At 43.9% G+C, this 24,996-nt stretch overlaps 1 protein-coding gene across 1 annotated transcript in view; it reads right to left on the bottom strand.

The window, feature by feature from the left end:
• The window catches only part of LRRC9 (leucine rich repeat containing 9), a 597,819-nt gene that overhangs the window by 165,237 nt on the left and 407,586 nt on the right, over positions 1-24,996 (bottom strand). Inside the window, exon 24 of the mRNA XM_085626156.1 lies at positions 18,655-18,785. Coding sequence (XP_085482282.1) covers positions 18,655-18,785 — 131 coding nt within the window. The remainder of the gene's footprint in view (positions 1-18,654; positions 18,786-24,996) is intronic.

The following is a 24,996-nucleotide window of genomic DNA, read 5'->3' as shown; positions in this document are numbered from 1 at the left end:
TGTTGTGAACTGCATCGCCCAGAATGCCGTGTGGCCATGCCCATCGGGGCAGGTGCGATAAATTGAAGTAGTTTGCAACCGAAAACGCTTTTCCTCTTGTCTTCCACAATGCCACTGAAGAAAGGATTAAGTTCCTGAAACGCGTCTGGCACGATATTTGATGTCATCTTCATGAAGTGTTCCTGCTGGCAAACTGTCATTAAAGATATTCGAGTACAATCTACCTCCGTGTGGCTTGATTCCAAAGTGGGTTCCTGTAAATTGTGGATATATATATATATATATATATATATATATATATATATATATATATATATATACATATACATATATACATATATATATATATATTATATATATATATATATATATATATATATATATATATATATATATATATATATATATGAACAGAGTCCTGAATTACCGCTTCTGGTAACAAAGACAGGTATGGACCACAACGTGTAAATTAAAGGTGAGTGCTTTATTGCAGTTTCAGCATGACGCGTTTCGACCTATATATATGTGTATATATACACACACACACACACACACACACACACACATAGAGAGAGAGAGAGAGATATTTAAGGATGAGGTTAAGAACAAAAAAAAGTTTTAAGTTAATACTTGCATATACTCACCTGTAATGTCTATAATGTCCATTGCAAAAAGAGACTACCAAAGTAACTGTAGATAAAACGTACGTGAGACGCTGTGAATCCTGAAGGGGTGGAGTAAAAGTAGTGTAGGTGCACCATCAGATCAACTTTTCCACAACCTAGCAGTATATTCATAATTGCTTAGAAACTAGGTAAACAACTTGGGAACATGGCACTGAAACAAGCAAGTTTGAAGGAAGTTGGTAAGCCTCCTATGAGTAACTGTACTAAAAGCAGATCAGGTATAAAAACAAATTAAAAAACGAAAATGCAGGTGCTGCCTTTGTCCACTATGTGATGATTGTGACAGCCATTGATCAGTATTTTTACTGTGACTTTTTCTGTGCTGCATACTTTATAGAACTCACAGTGATAGTGTGCACGTGTTTTTTGTTCTTGATGAATGTTGCAAGTTGGTCGGCCTTACATTTCTCAATGGTATTTCCGAGCCATAGGAGATTAGTCACTGGTCTATATATGTTCACCACACTAGGGCTGGCTTTGTTTTTTTTTTTTTTTAAATAAAGGTGCCATTCACCTAGTTGGACTTCGGAGAGGAAAAAGTTTGCGTTGGACTTCAGAGAGATAAAATTTACAATTCCAACTCCAGTCTGTGCAACAGTAGGGAAGTGCTGGATTTTGGAGTGGTTAAATTAACTATTTCCACTTCAGTCTGCGCAACAGTAAGAAAAGCGTTGGACTTCGGAGAAGAAAAATGTATTAATCTAATTCCAATCTGTGCAACAGCAGGGAAAGCGTTGGACTTTGGAGGGGTTCAATTTACTATAACAGAACATAACATGTGTATTTGTAAAGCACACGTTCACCCAAAGGTCTCTTGGCGCTGAATAACAGATGTTTTATTGTTACCCAACTCAATGGTACTCCCCACTCCGGTCTGTGCAACAGTACAAAAAGAAGTTCACTTCAAACTCATAACATATTTTTTATCCCCATTGCTAAGCTAAAAATATAAAAGTCATAATATACGAATTATAAATATAAAAATAAAAAACAATTAAACAATTTACATTATCATTATTATTAAAAATGTTAATAAATGATCTTGAATTAAACAAAATGTTATTAATGTGTTATTTAATGAAGTTTCCACACTATACTCCCACAAACCTAGCAGGCCACAATTCAAATATATCTAAAGTAAAGATGTATAACCAAATTAACATATTTAATAATCAATTAAATAATTATTAATACATTAATAATTGTTAATTAATTATTACTTGTATAACTCCCCACTCTATGACCCTATAAACACAACAGCCTGCACATAAAATAGAAATTAAAAGACATAATTAATAAACTATTTATATACTTATTAATTGATAGTTAATTTATGACTCAATTCACTTCCCACCCTACACCCCTACAAATCCAACAACCAGCACCAAAAAACACAACTTAACAAATATATTTACCCTATTTACATAATTAACAATCAAACAATTAAATTCTGAAACAATTATTAGTTAATTAACTTCCCACCCTCTACCACTACAAATCCAACAACCCACACGTAAAATATAACTGAAAAAATATATTGATTACACAATTTACATATTTAACAATCAATTAAATAATGAATAATTAATTCTGAAACAATTATTACTAAACTTCACACCCTATACCCCTACAAACCCAACAACACGCACCTAAAATATAACTTAAAAAATATAATTACACCATTGACATAATTATCAATTAAACAATAATAAACTAAAATTGCCAATTAATTATACCATGTACCCCTAACAAACCTCACAATCCGCTACAACACTTGGCATGGCAAACAACTTAGTGTAAAGCATTTAACAGCACCAAACAACCACATGAGAAAATCATACAACACTAAAAAGTCACTACAATTTACAAAAATAGACCGTTTTTTAATGAATTTCTAGAGATCTTGACACTGAAATCCACGGTAGATACAGATTTTAGAAGCTTTTAGCACTTATCAATGCAATCGCAAACAAAGATTGGTCAACAAAAAGATTGTAAACGTTTCAAAAGTTTGAAAGAGATAGTGCCAGCACTCCAGCCTAGGTTGGGAAACCAAATCCGGCAGGAAAAATGTCTAGGGGGCCAGAAAGGATACTTTGGACAGTTGCGTGACTACCAGAGCTGTTTTCAAGCAAGTTCCAAACTTTACAGGATGAAGGTCACAGACTTCAATGCAGTGGTCCTGATGCTTCGGGATGTTTGCAAAGATGCTCAAAAGGATGCTTCGGTTGTGGTGCAGTTGACAGGGGTGTCACTGTGGTGAATACTCGCTCCAAAGGTGAGGTGGGGTGCCTTTAGCCATGGAGATCGTGGTCCCTTGAAGTCCTCTACAATGCAGTAGTCGAACAGCCAATGCTGTACTACTGGTATCACTGCACCGTATTTTGATGCAAAACCTTTGGTATGGGCTGGTGTGCCTTAGATGCGACAAATCTTGGCTCTAATAGCATTTCCAGGAACAGGGGTGCAGATTTTGGCTATCTTGGATTTATCCTTTGTCATGCCCAATGACTGGAAGCGGCAAAACGTCTGCGGTGGCTACCAACTTGTGTGTTTGGGCTCTTTCAGCTCTTGTAACCCAGAAGCTGGTTCCAGGGAATCAGCCGACTGATCCTTGGAGCCACTGCTGTCGGTGAAGGCAGTAAATCGACTTTTTCCCCATGTCAGGAGCCGCAGGCACAATCCCAGTCTCGCTAGCCAAAAGGTGCAGCCTCTCTTTGTGCAGGTAAAAGGCAGCAGGGCTTTTTTTCCAGTGTGAACAGAGTGGAAGAGTGCCAAAATTGCCTTAATTATCCCAGGAAAGTGCCCTGCGGGGACCACGCGGTCACTACCCAATGGGCAGCTGGGCTCCTTCCTCTCTGGTGACAAAATTTATGTGATGTGTGGCATCTGGTAATCCCAGAGTGTCCCATTCTTGCCCGTTTCAAGATGGCAGGACAGCCCACCCTAGAGGTGTGGCTATTGTTGGGTTACACACCCACTGGAAACCTAGTTTGGGTACAGGTTTCCCTTCCTTGGCTCGGTCTCCTAATTGTCTGCAGGAACAAAAGGCATCCTGCTCAGGGATGTTGTCACAAGCAGCCCTTCAAAGGCGGCTTCACCTTGGAAGCCTGTCTTTTGGGCTAACACCCTGAGTATCCTGGGAGAGGAGGAAACACCTTGCTCTGCAGCCTTTGTTCCCAGGCCTGGGAACTGTTCAACCATCTCCCCACATGGTCAGAAATCCGTCTGTGTGTCTGGGCCTTTGTGAAGCAACTGGACTAGTGGGAGTGCAAAGTAGCAACTTTCTAAAGGTTGTTTAACTTTAATATTGACTTTAAATCGGGCCTCAGCATCAGCTCGGATTTAATGTCACAATTAATTTGATACCTTACTCAATTTTGTTAGGTAGTCAGACTGTGATGCCAACCAGTATCCAAGTGTTAACCCTGGGTTAACCTTTCCACAGTAACACGACTATGTGGAAGTGTTGCTGCTAAGACATATTGAAAATTATATTCTTACTTAATAATATACAGCTCCCTGCCATAGGGCTCAATTGGCCTTTATTAGGGAGGACTTACATATATCCTTGAGAGCAGCGGTGACTTTGCCATGAGGTGAAATAGTAAAGTCGAACTAGCAGTGTAAAACACTGCCCTGTCAGTCTGCAGTGGCAGGCTGGGGTCCATTTTGTCTCTGTTGCATGTGGATGGCACAAACAATGCTGCAGCCCTGGGTGATTACTTTGTCTTACATGCCCTTGGTACCCTTGGTACCACAATCTAGGGACTTGTAAGTAGGCCAGTACTTGCCAATTGGTCATATCTCTGGTATAGGGTTAGACAGTGGCATTGAGTTCTGGTGGGCAGGCCTCAGTGCCCTCTTAGAGTCAAAAACACAGCAGCATCAGGCCAAAAATGAAGGGGGGTTAACAGGCAAAAATAGGCATTTCTTTACACTTGGCAATACCAATTTTAGCTCTGTTGGTATTTTCTTTTACTAAAAACATATGTATCTTTGGCCCGCTTGCCGACACTGAACTAAAGGGACACTCAAATTGTTGGTTGGTAAGATACAGAAATATATGTAATCACATGCTCAGACACTTTTTCATGTCCACATTTGGAAGGACAAATGTAAAGCCTAGTGAAAACTTAAATAATTGTAGTTGATTTCCCCACCCTCAAATTTCAAAATTGGGTTTCAAGATAAAAACTGAGTTATGAACACAAATATATTTTGAGACCAAACTGAAGAGTCTTGAAAGGACAGTCTCAATGTAGTCCACCAAATTCTTTAGTTAATTGAAAGATTTTATCAAGCCCCCTGTGAACAAATCTGAGGTCATTTTCATTGGTTCCAACAAAGGAGAAACCTCTGAAGGTGCTAGCAATCTGCTGCACCTCACTGGCATGCTTCTTGAACTGTACCCTTGTTCCTTTGATCTACAGGAACTGTAGAAGAATACCACCAGAACACCATAGTACCATTCAACCTCCCGACCTTGTACACAGTTGTTAGGGCCAAGGTCAGTGATAACTTGGGGGTTGATTACGATAGCGGTGAACCTGGTACCGATAGACTGTCAGTGGTGGGCTCACCGCCATCGTGAGGCCATTTTCCGTCCGCTATATTATAATGGTGGGTGGGTCCATGGCGATCAGAAACTCCAACTGCCATGAACCTGATGGGCTACTTGAGCTCGCCGGTGCTGCAGAGGCCTCCCAATCCCTGAAATCAGGCACCGCCGCAGGGATAACGATGGTCCATCCCTGCTAGCCTTTCCATGGTGCTTCACCTGCCATGGAAAGGCTAGTGGGGATGGACATTTGGGGCCCGTAGCAGGCCCCCCTTCCCCCTGGCCCTTTAATTTGGGGGTGGGGGGGCACCTATGGTGCCCCCCAAACAATTACCGGTCACCATGTGGCAGGCATCGTATGGTACCTGCCAAGTAGTGCAAGGAAATGTGAAATGTGCCGTTTTTACATTGCAGCGGGTGCTGCAGCCAGCAGTACCAGCCGCAATGTAAAATATGGGAAGTGCGACAGCTGTGGTGGTGGTCGCATTGTAATCAGCCCTGTGGTGCTGCCGCCTTGTAGGCGGGCGATCCCACTCCCTGATATGATGGCGGACGGACTGAAGTCCATTCGCCATCGTAGTCAGCAGCTTGGTGAGGTTCCCTCTTACTATGTGGTCTGTCTTTGCCCCCCTTAACATACCTTTAATATGATGAGGCAAGCAGCTGAAAAGCATTCAAGGCATGTCCTCCGACAGCCTTGTGGTAGAAAACAAGGCATCATGAGATTGTCCCGTCAAAACAAGCACAAGAGATTCAAATCTCCTTGATTTGAATATGAATAAACTCTAAGAGAATCACCCTCTTCAGTAAACCTATACTACAAATCATCAAGTGGGTCTCAAACTCACCTTTTTATTTTTAACACTGTCAAACTGTAGTTGCATGTGGCTGTAAGCATTTCCTCCCATGTATTGCATATTGAAGTGCTATGGTGACCTCTGGAATAGCAGGTGCAATAAGTAATCATTCAGCAACCGTGTTAGTGGTACTAGTTTGGACTAGGATAAATTGATATGAAGCCCTAATGCTTTATCAAACTCTTTGAGGGGCAAGCAAATTGCTGACAGGGAGGATGATCAGTTATTAACTTACAGCAGTATGTAAACAGCAATAACAGAAACTTGGTTCAGTGACAACTAGATTACATCTCTCAAGGATCTCCTTCCTGTGGGCCTCTAAATCAACTACAAGAACAAAGGTGCAAAAAGAGTGGCCAAAGTGGTTTTAGTTCACAATAATGAGTACTTGCAGAGTTTCCCAACTTCCAGTCTTTATTTAAACTTCTAGCGGCTACATAAACAACCGAAGTAGCTCACTAAATGCACAGTGGTATACTGTCTCCTTGGGTGCAGCTTGTTATTTTTGCATGAATTGGTTAAATTGAGCTTAGAATTGTTGGGCAATAACATCCTGGTCATTAGTGAATTCAACTTGATAGCCATCAGACCAGATACCACCCAAGCAACTGATTTTTCACTCAGACTGTGCAGAGCAACACCTACAGTGCAAGCCATACATCTGTCCTTGAGCTCAGAAACAATTTAAATATCCCTAATATGCCAGCTGAACCATGCTCCTGGACAGATAACTTCCACACCTCTCTGTCCCTTCAAAACTGCTCTACTATCCATGTCTACATGAGAGCAAGATAACCCAAAGGCTCTTTTCATGTGCGAAAAAAACAATCTCCCTACCCATACCTAAAGAACCACCCACATGCTGCACTTTCTATTCTGGGGGAGTGCCAAACAAGGGGAGAATCAAATTTGCTTTGTAAATATTATATCTAGATAATGGTTAAGGATGAGGTAATTGTTAATGTGGCACATCTTAGAGGCTTTCAAGAGGATTTAAATAGTGCGTAGTAGGATTGCCACAAGGTACCTAAGTACTTTAGGTAATACAGAAGGCAGGTGGACTGAAAAGGGTTCAAACGTGGCAAAGCTCTTCTGATCTAAGTAGTTTGAGTGGTTGCTTGAGGATTATCGGAGGTGACAAGAGTTGTATGGACCGTAATCCACATGAACCTGGAATGGACAGGCAGAGACGGGTTTGTCTTTGCCCTGAGGAAAACAGAAATCCCTGATACCATAGTTTTAGAAAAACAAACAAACTTTGTCAAACACAAAGGCAATTCAACAAATCAATCAAGAGAAAACTTTCAATTTTACCAGGAGGTGATCTTTCTTGATGCCATAAAAACACCAGAGTGAGTACCTTCTGAAGTTTAGTCCAAAATGATAAAAATTCACGACTTCATTTTCTGCAGCTAAGAATCCTGACCCTTACCCTACCACCCTGCTGCATTTTGCTACATTCAACATTTTTCATTTTTATTCCAATAAAGAATTAGGAAATATCAACCAAATTATTATATTATTATTAGTATTACAAATTACCTACAGAGATCAACTGAAACCTATCCTACACAAAAGTCTGCTCTCGGCCCGTACCATTCACAGAATCATGTCTGAAACATTTTCCCTCTCCTTAGAATCAGATTTCACATCCATGATCAATAACTCCCTGCTAGCGGAAATTGTTCTAAAGACCCTTATGCCCACTATTATCCAGGGAGCAGAAGGCGCCTCTCTGGAAGAAAGCAAAAGCTGACTGTAATACAAAGTAGGAAACGCCGTCTACTTTTAACATGGCCGCTGCTGATGATATGGGGATGAACAACCCCGCACCAGCCGTGCACAACCATGTGCCTTCTACTGTGGACAACATAAAAGAAGGACTTCCCCTTTTCTCTGGAGACAAGCGGAAAGAGAAAAACTCAATTGAGTAGGCAAACACATACGGGATGAGAGAAAAACGCGGAGCCGTATCAAGCGGAGAAAAGCAGGTTCAGCGGATACACCAGGGAGGAAGAAGGCGACCGTTCTGTGAGCACTGTGTCTGGTACCAGTGAGCCCCGAGGAGGTGTTGCTGCTGCAACCCCAAACCCGCTGACCCAGAAGGCCGTGGTCCCAGGCAAGTTCAACCGGGGAGCATAACAGTTTTTAGGAGGTAGGGGGAGGTCTTAAAAGGTCACAAATAATGCAAGTATGTCATTCACTGGGTGAGAAGTCACCCAAAAAAAATCTAATTTTTTTTTTTGTGTGGCACCTGGTAAAGGGCACAAAACACCTATGCACTCATATCCGTCAAGCGATAGCACAGTGACTGAAGCGGTGTTCCATGTGTTTACTTCAAGGGGCACCATACAACCTCCAGAGGGTATTCAAGGCACAGTGTAACTGAAGACCACCTCATTGTTTTTTGTCAAGAAGAGGAGAAGGAGAGAAAGAGGATACCGAGAAGCAGAGAGGGAGAGAAAGAAAGACATTATTTTCTTTTCTTTTTAGTCCTTTTTGTTTTGCATAAACCTCCATGAATTGTTTGTTTTCAATAAACGTCCCTTAAAATAGACTACCGATAAAGTGCATTCTTCTGAATAAGGGGGTCTGAAACCCTACACTGAGCTAACAGAGTTAGCTAGGTATCATCCAATCTCTAAACTCTCCTTCGACAACAAGATTCTGAAAAAGGAAGTAACGAGAAAACTCAAAGAATATGTCAAAATGAACCACAACTTGTATGGCCATCAAATGAGTTTCAGATCTTTAAGATCCATTGTTCCTTGAAGATCTAACACAGATCTTTAAGGGGCAATAGATCAGCCTTGGAGAAGAACTCCAACTTTCCTTAGGTAAAAACTCAAATTCAGCTCCCATTCTCAATGACTTGCCAGCAGCCTTTGACACCATGAACCACAACATACTTCTGAGTAGATTCAAAGAATAACCTGGATTGTCAAGAACCAACTTGGAATGGATCAGTTCCTTCTTCAGAGGCAGTCAACAAGTTTGATCAGAAAGTTCTTCCACATAATTTTCTCACAGAGCCTTCAACCTTACTTCTACCTCTGGCTTATCCCAGTTTCTGCATCTGCGTAGCCTTGTTATATATATATATATATATATATATATATATACACAGAAGTGTCTTCTGTGTAGAAACTACCTCCTCCAAATCGGAAGTCGCTTCGTTACGGGAGGACCCCACCGAAGCAGGTCCTATTTAAATTCTATTAAATTCTTCTTGTATCTTAGAAGAAAAACGAAGCCTTGTGCGGTTCCTTAGTTATTTCATTCAGCCACTTTGCCAAACACGTTTCGAGTGCAACGCACTCTTGTTTACTGACAATAGAAACTTTAGCGAGCAGCCATTTTACATTGTTTCCCACGTGATTTAGCTAAACTACAATTCAAGTGCATACGAAGAAAGACTTGTAGTTTTTTGTTATTTCATTGCTTTAAGCATGCAGCGCGAGGCATTGAACAGACGCTTTAGTTAATATTCACATTAATACTGAATAAAACATGCGTGAATCAGTGTTATATAGAATATACATTTAAGAAAATTCTTTAAAAAAATATATATAAATATATAATAAAGATTTTATATATAATATAATAAAGATTTTAAATTAGCTCTTTTAAATATTATAAATATTTTAAATATTCTCTTAATTCAACATTTTGGCCCAAGTGGGCTAACTAAAGCGAAACTTTGCCTCTCATTGCTGCTCCTCATTATTGCCCCAGTGGGCATACCACAATTACTAATGCAATTCAATTCATTCTACAAGCCTGAAATTGTCATAGTTCCTAACATTAAAATGATAAAAACAAAATATATCTAAATATTCAAACTAAATGAGTATACAGATCTTCTTCTATGTTCAGGCCATCTGGTTGTTTAGAAATCAATTCAACTATATAACGTGACTCCAATTTTCTCAATCTTTTTTCACGATTCCCACCTCTTGGATTTTTTTCAATGGCATCGATCACAAAGTAAGTTAACCCTTTCACATCCTTGTTATGGAATTTCTCAAAATGTCTGGCATTTTGTATAGCTCTAAGGTGTTGAAGGATTCGCTTATGCCAGTGGTAAACAAAAAGAATTCAACAGAAATAAATAAGGATTGTAGATTTATAACATCCTATAGCAACCAACATGACAAATTAAGGAACATTTGTAATAAACACTGGCATCTGATAAAAAATGACCCAATTCTAGTTAAAACAAGTCCCCGGAGGCCTCAGATCACATTTCGCAGAGTAAAATCCTATAAGCAATCCCTGGTAAAGAATGCCTTGAGAAAGCCACAGCAGAAGATCACTTGGCTTACAAGGCCCCAGGGGTTTGTGAAATGCCCTAAATGTAAGGCTTGTACACATGGCATTAATACAGAAAGGTACAAACCAGGTTTTAGCAAAAATCTGAAGAAAATCAGAGGCAAATTTACCGGTAAAACGGATTATGCTGTCTACGTGCTCAAGTGTCCTTGTGGCATGCAGTACGTGGGCAGCACAATCCTAGAGGTGCATAAGCGAATCCTTCAACACCTTAGGGATATAAAAAATGGCGACCGGACATATCCGGTCGCCAGACATTTTGAGAAATTCCATAACAAGGATGTGAAAGGGTTAACTTACTTTGTGATCGATGCCATTGAAAAAAATCCAAGAGGTGGGAATCGTGAAAAAAGATTGAGAAAATTGGAGTCACGTTATATAGTTGAATTGAATTCTAAACAACCAGATGGCCTGAACATAGAAGAAGATCTGTATACTCATTTAGTTTGAATATTTAGATATATTTTGGTTTTTATCATTTTAATGTTGGGAACTATGACAATTTCAGGCTTGTAGAATAAATTAAATTGCATTAGTAATTGTGGTATGCCCACTGGGGCAATAATGAGGAGCAGCAATGAGAACTTAAATGTATATTTTATATAACACTGATTCACGCATGTTTTATTCAGTATTAATGTGAATATTAACTAAAGCGTCTGTTCAATGCCTCGCGCTATATATAATCTACTGGCGGTCGCCAGTAGGTAGTTCTAGTTAGGACCTAGTTTCTATTCAAAAAGCGTTTTTTCTTTTCCCAATACCTTTAGCGCCGGTTGACGAATTTTCGAGAAATTTTCAAAACTAATGGCCTGCTTTGTTCAGCTCCTGTCTTGAAAGTTTTGGGGTGATTCGTCAAGAGGGGGCTGAGAAAAAAGGGGGGTTGTTTAAATGCGTTTTCCCCATGTTATTTTCCATAGGAAACTTCAGACAAAGATACAGCCCGAACTGCTGAACGGAAATACACCAAATTTGGCAAAAAGGTAGGTCTTGGTTCATAAAGATCCCTTTTTGTTAAATGGTGTAAATCCGTTCAGTAGTTCCTGAGAAATCAGAAAAAGAAAAAGTTTCGATATCTAGGGACGCGGTGGATTCACGAACCCTCCCGAGCACGAGCTTCACTCTGATTGGCTGCCAACACTCCAAACCAGGAAGTGTTGGCAGCCATCTTGTGACTCGGTAGAACAAGGCCAGAAGCCACGTTTGCAGCGTAGTGTAAAAGGGGCGTGGCCTAAGAACATCTCTCTGAAACACAGCTCTGTGGCGCTTACTGGAGGTACCTGCTGGGCTACTTGGCCACCAGGGACCTTCAGGATTCAAGGGGACTTAATAGGGATGTTACAGTTAGAAATTAGCATTTATAAATCCTTAGAAATTCACACAAAAAAACATAGGATTGAGGCACATTATAATTAGAAATTTTCGTTTAAAAAACCATTGAAAATTACTGAAAAAAAACATAGGTTTCAGGGACGTTATAGTTAGAAATTAGCATTTAAAAAACCATTGAAATTCACTGAAAAAAACATAGGTTTTAGGCATGTTATAGTTAGAAATTAACATTTAAAAATCCTTTAAAAAAATAATAATAATAATCATATAAAAAAAGGAAACATTGCGAAAAAAAAAGATTTGAGATGTCATCAGTGATGTCATCAGTGATGTCACTGACCATGTCATGAATGATGTAATATGTGACGTCATCAGCAGTCCATTGCGGGGGCGCAAGTTATAGTTAGTAGACTAAATATAACGGCGGAAATTCTGCGGTTTTGAACGAGTGAAATGTCCAACTAACTATAAGATCGCTGAAACCTATGGTTTTTTCAGTGTATATATGGTAAACTTACAAAATATTAGCTATGACAAGGCTTATAGCCTCTACCCTGAGTCCCCCTGCCCTCCTCTTCTCTCTGTCTCCCCTCTGCTGCAGTACATGCATGCATGCAGCCGATGTCAACCTGCGCTTCCTGAAACAGATAAATTATTTAAGGAAAGCATACCTTTCAGTTCTCCTGAGCTGGTCGAATTGAGCTTTGTCCCCAAAACTGTGAAACGCATTTAAAATTAAGGAAACTTGGGGCACCGGGACAGACCTCTGAAAACCGGGACTGTCGGGGAAATCCAGAATGCCTAGTCACCCTACTCTCTCATCAAGTGAGTGAAGGGACTAAGAGCACTAAATTTGCAACTATATCTGCTTTGGAAACTTGTGAGAAGTGTGCCCGGCATATGCTGGTCACTAGTTATAGTGGCCACCTTGCACCAGTCCAATTCGACTCTTATGGTAGATAGGTTTAAGACAACCTTTTAAAGAAAGCTATCCTAGTGGTAGCTGTGGAGAGCAGCCTTCAGGCTAAGTCTCAGAGGAATGTAAAGCAGCTTGTTTTACCTTATAATCTCTTGAATTACCAAATGAAAGGACACCACACAGGTATATATATCAAATATATATGTATTTATTACTAGACACACTCTACTAATCTCTTTATGAGATTAGAAACCAAGTACACATTCAAATGGCAACGTTTCACAATAAATTAAGCACAAATATGGCTGGAGCCCAGACCAGACCATATACTAAGAAAGCGGCATAAGGATGTTGACTTGCAAAATAACAAGGCCTAGGGCCTGGGGAATCGCTAGGGCTTCACTACTGCAGTGTTAGCAGGTAAGTAACAGGCCCACGGGAGACGCGTGCAGTGTTGGTTATAATGGTGCAAGTCGCGGTTAGATTTTTAAAGTTCTAGTGTACTTCGAGGAAGACTACAAGCAAGCCCAGGGAAGCGGGTGCATAGGTGTCTTTTGGTGTTGGGTCGCGTTGCTGTTTTCTATGGAGACCAAAGAAGACTTGCTGCTTGCGTCGTCTGAAGAAGTGTCCAGTGGAATCCAAGCCTTGATTCAAGATGGAGAAGACCTGAAAATTGAAGGGACAGTGTTCAAAGTCACTTGCCAGTGACCGGTGGCCAGGAAGATGGATGACCACGGCTGTCAGGTGATTTCAGGTCATTGATGGTATTTTGACTCTTCGCTCACGAGGTCCAGGAGAGATCGATGATGACGAGCGGCTGGATTTGGAGTGTCCCACTATGTCAGCAGCTGATGGCGGTGTCGGCAACCGGATTGGAGCAAACAAGCCTTGGCAACTGCAAGTCTCGTGTAGACTGAAGAAAGTCGATGGTGCAGTCCAGCAAAGTCTGAGGAACTCACCCAGCAAGGGTAAGTGAGGGCAGGCCTGGAGCAACAAGGAGAGACCTTTGAGTCGATAGGAAAGTCTTCGGGGGACCCACTAGCCAATGGGCAAGTGATCGCGAAGACGCCTCCTCAGGAAATGCTTCACAGGAGCCCACGGTCACTCGGGACGGGGTAGGCCGCTGGTTTTTGGTGCAAGACCTGCTGGAGGCTTGGCCCACAAATGGTCCAATGCACCAGTTTGTAGAACGTTGTTTAGGGTTTGCACTAGACAATAGTGCACGGTCCCCGGGTATTGCTGATCCTCGTCACTCGTGGGGTCCACTCACAACAGCTTCACTGGGGACTCACAATGGCCATCGAGAAGTCAGGAAATCCACTTCCAGGGCAGCAGGGACTTCGAACTCCGGCGGGATCGGGAAAGTTTGCAACCATTGATTTAGGTTTTTGGTGCCTGCCAAGCAGGGGAGTCACTCCTTGACTCCAAGGGAGATTCTTCTGTCTTCCAAAGGTAGTGGAACGTCGAAGGGCCAGCATTCTTCTTTGTAGAGCGTCGTCCAGGGTTATCTGTTTTGCAATGGCGAAGCTTGCTATCTTATAGTGAAGATAGGGGAGGGACTAACTCTATGACCACTCCTCTAGGAGGGTCAGGGGAGGGGGTAGTTACACCCACTTCCCTTTGTCCAGTTTCGCGCCAGAGCAGGGGCAGGTAGCCCCTGAACCGGTTTGAGCTGGCATATGCACACAGGAGCCTACTGCTCCCCCAGTGCAGGACTTCAAAGCACTCTAGGAGTGCACCCACCCAGCCCCAATACACTAAATCCTGCCTGGAAGGTGGTGACACCTCCCTGTGACAGGATGCCTTTTGTTGGGCTTCCTCCACTGCGAGTTTCAGTCAGCAGCAGGAGGGCAGCCCAGTGTCTGTGCTGGTGGCATCCATTTTGTGATGCCAGGGCTCTATAGGATTTCTATTGTTTTACATGTCTTCCCCTCTAGAAGGGTGGGATCATGCTCCCACATCATGGACTGATGTGGGGGTATGATTCCAAGTTGTTTGACACCTAACACGACATGTTTGATGCAGTCATTCCAAAGTTAGCATTTTAATGCACTTAAGAGTATATGGTTTAAACGCATCCACAAACAGCCATAGAGAATAGACTCTGGTAGCTGCAGAGGGGCCCTGCTCAGGCAGATTCATCCCCCTCACACTGTAAACCAAGCACCCCGCCCTCAGGATTGATAGGGCCTGCCATAGGGGTGGCTGATAGTTTTATATGTGTGTGTATGGTGAGATATAGAAACCTATATCTCAGTGAGGTGTGCTAACACTACCTCACACAGGCCTGTGGTGTCAGATTGAGAATGCTTCCCAGGGGTGGCATAAAACATGCTTCAGCCCCTGGTAGGCCTGTGAAGTACCTATGCCCTAGGTACCTAAGGTACCATATACTAGGGGCTCATAAGGTACCACAATATCCAATCACTAGTGCATCTAATATGCACACCAAGTCGTTTAGAGAGAACAGAGAGACTGGGGCCCTGATTAGCAGCGACCCAGCCTGACTATACCCAGAAACCAGTGTATACATCAGAAAAAAAGTGGGGGCAACATAAGTGCAGATCCTACTCTCCTACAAAACTCCTCTCACTTCTCCAAATGAGCTACCAAGTTGAGTTGGCAAGACCCTGGTTCATGGCACGCCTAGAATATCACAGCATTATTTAAATAGATCATGTCAAGAAACTCACAATCAGGTTAAAAGGGCTCCAAAACTGAGCTGCCAGAATATTCCTGAACCATCATTGGAGACACCAAATCAAACCGCCCAAAAACAATCCACTGTTCTCAGAAGAGAACAGAATTACATTCAGGTTTCTCTGTACTCTACCCTGTACACAACGAATACTGGCTTGAGAGCCACATATATATACAGACGCTTACTCCCCAATATGACTCACACAAGACCAAGCAATTAATAACTGCACACTTCATCACCCAAAGAATATTCAAAAGACTGGAGCATGGGTGTGAGAAGCTGGCCTGGTATATAATGTCCACTTATGTAAGTGGGCACCTTGCACCAGTCCAGACAACTCTTATGGTGATTTAAGAGGTCTTAGACAACCTAAGAAAGCTCTCTAAGTGGTAGCTGTGGAGAGCAGCCTTCAGGCTTAGTCCAGAAGAAGTGTAAAGCAGCTCGTTTTACCAGAATGCAATCTTATAGTATAGATTAAGTGAAAATAATTCACAAAGTATTTATAAAAATATGTATTTATTATATAATACTTTCTAACACATACAAATATCTCCTACCCGGAGATATGCACAATGCACACAATACTTTGCAAAGAGACCCAATAAATGGCACAGAATATACAGTGGGCCCTGGGGGAGGGGTCCAAACCATATACTAAGAAAGTGTTATAAGAACCACCAAGGTCAGGACGATGTCAAGAGGACTTATAAGTGCTGTGGACCCAAGAAACCACCCAAGGTGAGAGACTAGGAGCCCCACGGAGGTCTTGTGCAGTGTGGGAACATGACCGCGTTCTCCATACAAGTCTATGTGTACGTTGCGGTTGGATTTGTAAAGATTAAGGACACTTCCCAGTGGACCTTGAAGAAACCCTGTGCAAGACAGAAGGTTGGAGAGCCACCCCCGTGGATACCCAAGTACCCATGTTACCTACACAAGGGAAGCCAGCTGCATAAGTGGTTTCGTAAACCGCCGTCAAACCCAATAGAGGACTTTAGGAAAGTGCCGCTGCTGAAGAAGGAGAAAGTATCCGGTGGAATCTGACAGTAGATTCTAGTTGGGAGGTACATGCACGCAGAGGGGACAGACTCTATGTCACTCAGTAGTGACCAGGAGACTCGGAAGACAAATGCCTTCGAATGTTGGGTGCTGCAGGAGAGTTGACAATCACCCTGGCTCTGCAGCTGCGAGTACCAGGCGACGCTAAGGAAGACCAGGAGCGAAGAATGTGGAGTGCTGACGGGTCGGTGTCCGGCGGGAGCACCAACAAGGCTTGGCAAATGCAACCAAAGCAGGAGCTGAAAAAGGAGCAAAGTCGGGCCCACAAGTTCCAGGGGACTCACCACAAGCAGGGGAGTCAGGGCAGACCCCGAGCAATCAGGAGAGCCAAAAGAAACAAAGGTGACCCTCAATAGGACCCACAGGCTGAAGGCACTGGAGTCACAAGAGGACCTCGAGCAGCTCACCAAAAGATGCAGGCCACAGTGCATACGATGCAGTGTGGCTGAAGATTCTGGTCACTGGAGGGGCTTAAGGTTGGGGCTACTTGGAGACCGAAGATCTTGCTGGAAGAAAGCCAACAAGCCTTTGCAACTGCAAGTTGACGCGGTGCACAAGGGTTCGGTTATTGCAGCCCCCACAAGGAATCTGGCCTCAAACTTGGTAAGAGGGCAGGGCAGCCTCTGTAACTTTGGAAAACCACCACCTGTTTCAGAACCTTATGGAGTCTGGGGGAGCTCAGGATCAGCAGATCAGTTGACTTAGTTGCGGTGCCTGCAAATGCAGGGAAGTGACTAATTCACTTCAAGGGAGATTCCTTCAGGTGTGTTTGATGCCCACAGGCCTTGGTAGGTTAATGTATGATGCACATACACAGACAATGCAGCAGACTAGAAGGGATGACGAAGTTGAGCCCAAACGAAGTCCAGAGTGCCCAGACGGTAGATAAAGAAGTGGTGTCTGATCTGAATCTCGTCCCACGACGAATCTAGGGACCCACCCACAGGTAAGCCCTTAAGTACCCTAAGGAAAGGGTTGGGATGATTCAGGGGACCCTCTCAGGGGAGGGTCAGGACAGGAGGGAGGTTACTCCCATGTCATTTGTCCAGTTTCACGCGAGAGCAGGAGCCAACAGCTCCCAGGACTAGTTTGAACTGGACTATGCACAAGGACACCAAATGTGCCCATCATGCACACTTAGTGGCGCTGGCAAGCGCACCCACCCAGTCCCAATCCACTAAATCCTGTCTGGAAGGTGGTTACACCTTCCTAGACAGGATGCCTATTGTTCTGCCCTGCTAGAGCTTTGCTCAGCAGCAGGAGGGCAGAAATGTGTCTCTGGTCGGCAGCAACCATTTTGTGCTGTCCGGGTCTAGAAGGTTGGCCCTGGGAACACTGAGAGCCTAACGCTGAGCTCTTCCAGTGCTTGGAATCAAACCTCCCACACCGTTTACAATGTGGGGGTATGATTCCAATAGGTTTGATACATAGGATTCGTTGCAGCCAGTTTCGAGATGGTCATCGCGTAATTACATGGTGCCCTTCTATATGGTATATGGCTGCTTCACTGACAACCCGGGAGCTTGGACTCCATAGGCTGTAAGGGTGTCCTGCTCATGCAAGGCACCCTCTCACTTAGAACCAAGCACCCTGCCTTCAGGATTGCAAAGGTCTGCTAGAGGGGTGATTTATAGGTTTTTAAATGCAGAGATCCTAGATATAGAAAAACTATATCTTTAGTAAGTGGTGCTAGCACCAACTTACACAGCCTGCAATGGCAGGCCTGTAGTTCCATTTTGAATGGTCTCTCATGGGTGGCATAATACATGCTTCAGCCCATGGGAGACCTCTGAGGTACCTATGCCCTGGGTACCTTAGTAACGTATACCAGGGACTTATCTGGGATGTACCCAAGTACTGAACACAATAATTTAGGGAGAAAGCAGACAGACTGGGTCCTGGTTAGCCGTATCTCAGTCAGACTAGTCAATAACAGCTTAGCACCAGGCAAAAAGTGGGGGTAGCCACAGAAGCAGATCTTACTTTCCTACAATGGGGAAAACTCTCAGAGTACAGGGTCCTAGCTTATGAAATGCCCAACTTCAAAACTGAGATCCGAACCAAACTTATCTTCATGTGCTTCAGGTACTGCAAGAAGGTATTATTCAGATATTAAAACATTTAAGTGGCGTCTGATTGACTTATCTTTGGTTCACTTGAAACAGGGTAATGAAAACTGTGATATAGGAAACTGTAATGTATATTACCGGATTATGGATGATGTCCAAATTAACTCATGCATTTCACTGAAGTTTGAATGTCCGAGTTGTTCAACAATCATATCTGAGGTAAGTCTGCCACCAAACACATCTTTGGCATTTTCATTTTCTGCTGTATCCTGCAGAATGACACATAAATACAGTTATTGATTTCAGGTCTAGTACCCAACAATTATAAATTCAGTCCACATCCAAAAAAGATGACTACTAAAAAAAGAAGTACAATAAAATATCATAACATTTTCACTGAAGTTGAGGAAGCCTTCAAATATAGACCATGAAAGAGGTTTGCAGTGCTGGAATGGTCATTCTGCACTCTGGCACTTTCTTGGTGATCTGTAGGCCAAAGAGCTGCTTTCAGAGCTGGATGAGCTGCCATCACTCACCAAGAAAGTCACCAATGTCCCATTCTTGTTGCAGCCTCCTACAGTATGGGGCTGGTTTGAACATTTTTGCAACTTCCTCATTCTCAGAAAACAATGTAATTCATGCCAGAACCCCTGCTTTTTCTGGCATCAAATCAATTCTCCATCTTGGTGCAACTAACCTACATTACAAGTGGATTATGACCGGTGTGGTGGCTTCTAACCAGTTACTGATCTTGTCAAGAATAACAAGAAATCAGGGGCAAGATACACTAAACCTTTTGCTGTGGTAAATACTCCTATTCGGAGTTTGTGACCACAAACAATTGCGCGGCCATGTACCCAATCCATTTTATGAGCCAGTAAGGTTTTACCCTACTGCTAAAATGGTTGAGCAGCCTTCATCTTAATCCTCGAGGAGGTAGTATGTCTAAACTCAGATTCTTTATGACAAAGTGATTATTAAGGAACCTGTTATGTTATACATATTTGCATAGCGCCCCATCGGGGAGGGTATCCTGGTGCTGAGGAGGTGTGAGTATAGCCACACCTAGGGCCTAGTGGGACTGCTCGAAAAGGCAGGCCTTCAGCTTCCTGCAGAATTCAAGAAACAAGGAGGAGGCTCTAATGTATAGTAGGAGGTCATTCCAAGCTTTAAGAGTGATGTAGGAGAAGGCTCGACCACGAGATCTGGTATTCCGTATGTGTGGGATTTGTGCAGGAGTCCGGATGAACAAATGTGACTGGAAGGTTTTTGAAAGCAGATGCGATTGCTGAGGTATGATTGTCCAGTGTTAATTAGTGCCTTGAAAGTCTGGGCGAGAAGTTTGAATTGTGCTCATTTGTGAATGGGGAGCCAGTGGAGCTCCTTCAAATGTGGTGTGATGTGAGTGTGGCATGGGAGGTTGAGAGTGATTCTGGCTGCCGTGTTTTGAATAGTCTGCAACCTTATGGTGAGTTTTTTGTTGATCCTGGCATACAGGGTGTGCCCATAGACAAGCTTGCTTGTGACTGGGCCTGCATGATGGTTTTCCGGGTGCTGATTGGGAGCCATTTGAAAATCTTTTCATCACCATCTTCAGGGTATAGAAGCATGAGGTGGTGACGGCATTGACTTGAGTGGTCAAGATGAGTTTGCTGTCAATGATGAACCCAATGTTCTTGGCATGCGTTGTAGGGGTGGGTCAGTCCTAGTTCTGTTGGTCATCAGGTGAATTCCCACTGTGATGTGCCCTTCCTGAAGATCACAATTTCAGGCTTGTCTTTGTTCAGCTTTAGACAGTTGTTTTCATCCAGTGGGTGATTTCAGTCATGCAGGGATTGAACTTGATCCGGGTCCTGGAGTCTTGTCTGCGATGGAGAGAATGAGTTGAGTGTCATCGGCATAGGTGGAGTTGATGTAATGAGAGCAGGTGATGCCGGCCAGAGGGATCATTTATGCGTTGAAGAGGGTCGGGCTCAGGGAGAATCCTTGAGGAAATCCGCAGATGAGGTTGCAGGCATCCGAGGTGTACAGTGCCAGGGTGACTGACTGGGTCCGTTGCAGTCAGGAAGGAGCAGATCAACCAGAGAGCATGTCCTTAGATTCTGAAGTCATGTAGGAGTTGGACAAGAATGGTGTGGGAGACTGCATCAAATGCTGCAGAGAGGTACAGGAGGATGAGGGCCTCCTTGTCTCCTCTGTCCAGAGTCAAGCAGTTGTCGTTTGTGGCGGTGATGAGTGCAGGTTCCATGCTGTGGTTGGGTCTGAAACCAAACTGAGTGATGTTGATGAGTTTGTGGTTGTTGAGGCATTTGGTGAGGCATCTGTTCATGCTTTTCTCTAAGACCTTGACCAGGTATGGTAGCAGGGAGATCGGTCTGAAGTTGGTGAGTGTTTAAGGGACTGCAGAGAGTTTCTTCAGCAATGGGAGAACAGTTGAGAGTTTCCAAGCATGTAGAAAGATCATGCAAGAGGTGAAGGCATTCAGAATTGGTGTGAGCATAGAGCTTATGGGTTGCAGTCCTCTGGATTAGGCATGGTGGAGCCAATGATTCTGATGGTGCCCCTGGATGGATGGACTTCATGGCTGTTGCAGTTTTTTTGGGGGTGATGATGGGCCATGTGGTTAGCATTGATTCTTTGAATAAGATCAGGAGGCATTTAGCAAGGTCTGCTGGGTCCGGGTGGAAGTTGAAGTTGCTGTAAATGTTGGTGATTTTCTTGCTGATGAATTGAGAGGGATTGTTGCAAAGGTCCTGTGAGGGGGTCATAGAGCTGAATGACGGATATTCTTTTTGCTTTTGTTGGTGTTGCCATCAGTGCAGTCCACCAGAGCAGCACATTTGGTGGTCTGGATCTTTTTGTGGTAGCATCTTAGGGCAGATATGAATGTGCTTCTGCTCAGACACATGAACATGAAGTTGCTCAATTCACTTGTCTGAACACCAAGCCACAAATTTGTTTCAACAGCAGGCATATACTGACTTGGTTGAGGGATGTTTAGCAGCCAGAACAGCATCCACAACCTCTCGAGGAAGGTCAAAAGTACTCAGCTGCGGCTTCTAAATATCCAAGCATGAAGAGGAAGATTGCGCATGTTGAGGTGGAAATTCCGGCCTTGTTGCTGTGATAGGAGATCATTCCATAGGGACAGCATGATCTGATGAGGAATGCTAAGACCTAGGAGTTCTGGATACTAATGCCTTCATGTTCAGTCCAGAGGCACTAGGATGACTTGGGCCTGGTCAGTCCTGATTGTCTTGAGGACCCAGGACAGGAATGGTATTAGCAGAAAGACGTACGAGTCCCACTTTTCACTATAAGCAGAATGAATCTCCTAGCAAGAGCCACTTTGGAAACTCCAACGCACAGAAGTCCTGACACTGCACGTTCTCTGAGGTGGGGTATAGATCGAGCCAAGGCTCACCCCATTCTTGGAAGAGACCTTGCACCACCTATGGATGTAAACACCATTCCTCGTCCGCAAGGTGCTGACAACTAAGTGTGTCTGTCCTGGCATTCAGAGATCTTGCCAGGTATTGTACGACCAAGAAGATGACCTGATGTGTCAATAATTTCCAGTGGTGCAAGGCCTCCTGGGGCAGGGTGCACAATCGGACCCCGCCCTGCTTCTTGCTGTACCACATGGCTGTAGTATTCTCCATGAACACCTGAACTAGTCTCCCTTTGATAGATGGCAGGAATGCTTTCAACGCCAGGCAGATGACTCGCAACTCCAACAGGTTGATGTGGAGGTGGGTGTCCGCCATGTATCAGAACCCTCTGATCTTCACCTCTACCAGAGGGCCATCCCACTCCAGAAGTGATGCCTCTGTCATCCCTGTTAACTCTAGGAGGATAAGGGAGACGGGTATGCCGCTGACCAGACTGCGATTCAATAGACACCACTACAGGTCTCTTGTAGTCTCCTCTGAAATCTGGAGACGGTCGGAGAGATTACCCTGGTGTTGCAGCCACTGCTACTTCAGATACCACTGCATTTGCCATCTGGTGTGTTTTAACAGAAGGATGCAGGAGGCCATCAGACCCAGCATCCTCAGAGTCAATTGCACCAAAATCCAGGCTTGAGACTGAAACTTCTAAAATGTTCTGAACTCCTTGTGGTGCAGTAAAGGCACAAAGCTGTACTGAGTCCAGAACAGCTCTGATGAAAGGGAGTGTTTGGGAAGTAATCAGGTGTGACTTGGGCATGTTTATGGAGAACCCCAACAAATGAAGAAGGTCTGCCATAGTCTGAAGGTGAGTGATGGCTGCCTGGGGTGAGCCTACATTCATAGACCATTGGCAAGGCAACCTCCAAAGGTGAGCAGCAACCACAGCCATTCCTTCAGTAAACACCCGTGTGTCGCTGGTGAGGAGCACTGCAAACTGAAAGGGTTCTTGGTCTACCATGATCTGCAGATGACTGTGGGCCTGTAGGATGGGTATATGAAAATGAGCATCTTGGGGGTCCAATACTACCATCCAGTCACCAGGGCAGACAGGGTATGGGCAAGGGTGAGTATCTTGAACCTGTATTTCCTTAGAATGGTGTTGAAAAGGTAAGGAGTCAGAATAGGATGGAGACCTCCATCTTTTTCAGCACCAGAAAGTAAAAGAAGTAAAATCCACTGCCTACTTCTAGTGTCGGAACCCTCTGGATGTCTCCCTTTGTTAAGAGAGCTAGATCTTCTTGGTGCAACAAGGACAGATGATCCTCCGTTAACCATTGTACGGTGAAATTGGTGGTAATATCTCAAGAAATGGGAGTGAGTAACCTAGCCGCAAAATCTGCAGCACCCACTTGTCAGAGGTGACTGCTTGCCATGCAGGTAGAAAGTGTCTTATCCTGCCTCCTACAGGATGGCTGTGTTTCAAGGGGGGCACAATAAAGAGGTTTTGCAGAGACGGAAGCACGGGGGGTGGAGGACTGGGCAAAACAATTCCCTTGGTGTCCATGTGAGCCTGTTTGGGCCTCTGCCTTAAAAAGTCTGTGGTGCGTGGCCATATGGGTAGCATTGATGATAGAAGCTGCGTGAGTCGCTCCTGGCGCGAGAGCAGCGTTTTTGATTAGAAATATCGCAAACTTAACTTTTAAAATCGTTTTTACTCTGCTAGTTTTTTAATTTGTACTATTGCACTGATAGCTGATTTGCACTGTGTGGGAATTGAGGGGGGAACTTTTGCTCGCATAACTTGGCCGCCATCTTTGTAGGTCAGCGCTCTAGTTGCTGAGCCTACCAGGGCTATATTAAGCCCGTTGACGCGACCGCGCAGCGTGATAGAAGCTGCGTGAGTCGCTCCTGGCGCGAGAGCAGCATTTTTGACTAGAAATATCGCAAACTGAACATTTAAAATCTTTTTACTCTGCTAATTTTTAAACTGGTACTATTGCACTGATAGATGATTTGCACTGTGTGGGAATTGAGGGGGGAGCTTTTGCCCGCATAACTTGGGCGCCATCTTTGTAGGTCAGCGCTCTAGTCGCTGAGCCTACCAGGGCTATATTAAGCCCACTGACGCGACCGCGCGCAGCGGACGCACGCAGCGGGTGCGCCGCTGACGCGCCGAAGACGCGCCAAAGGCAAGCCGGCCTGCTCCCATCCGGGACCAGGGGCCAGAACCCCTGCCCGTCTCACACTAGAAATACACCGGTACAGCGCAAACCAACTCAAACAACTGAACTTAACCCCAGCTCTCGCCTGTCTTCACTCTATCGCTCTGGACTGCTGGAACTACAATTGTAAGCATTGCTCTTATAGTCTTAAGCACCCCACTCCCATTAGTCCACATGCTGCTATACCACACCAAGTTTTTAAGCTATTTTTATTAAACTGTCGTTCTTTACCAAAACATGCTGAGAAAGTGTACCTGCTGCTTATGGAGGAAAGCCCTGATGCTTTATTCCTCACGGAAACCTGGCTAAACACAGCTTCAGATCCTGACATAGTTCAAGCTCTTCCTCCCGGCTACATAATCCAGAGGCTAGATCGAATTAATGGTAAAGGAGGTGGAATTGCTATCATTCTAAAGAACCACCTCATTTGTAGAACCTTTGGAAGCCCTCTTCTAGACTGTGAAAACCTTCATTTTTCAATAGGATTCACACCTACGCTAACTATCAGGGATCCTGATTTATCGCCCCCCAGGATCTATAGGTCAATTCTGTTACTCACTTGCAGAAACGGTTCCCAAACTAGCAAGCTCCACTACTAACTTCACCATTCTTGGAGATTTCAATATTCACTTCAATGACTTAACCTCTAAAACTGCAAACAAATTGATCTCAGACCTAGCGGCCTTACAGCTCACTCAAAAAATACTGTCCGCAACACACTTAAAAGGACACCTCCTAGACCCCATTTTCTCGGGTCTGAAGGAGCTATCCTGTCAAGCCCCAATACCCATTCCTTGGTCAGATCACTTTCTCTTCCCCTTTTCCTGGTCTTTTACCCAGGCCACTCCCCCAACCCGACTCGTACA

The sequence above is a fragment of the Triturus cristatus genome, chromosome 9 (assembly GCF_964204655.1).
Source record: "Triturus cristatus chromosome 9, aTriCri1.1, whole genome shotgun sequence".
Lineage (NCBI taxonomy): Eukaryota > Metazoa > Chordata > Amphibia > Caudata > Salamandridae > Triturus > Triturus cristatus.
Note: the sequence above shows the minus strand (reverse complement) of the source record. Positions and strands in the feature narration are given on the sequence as shown.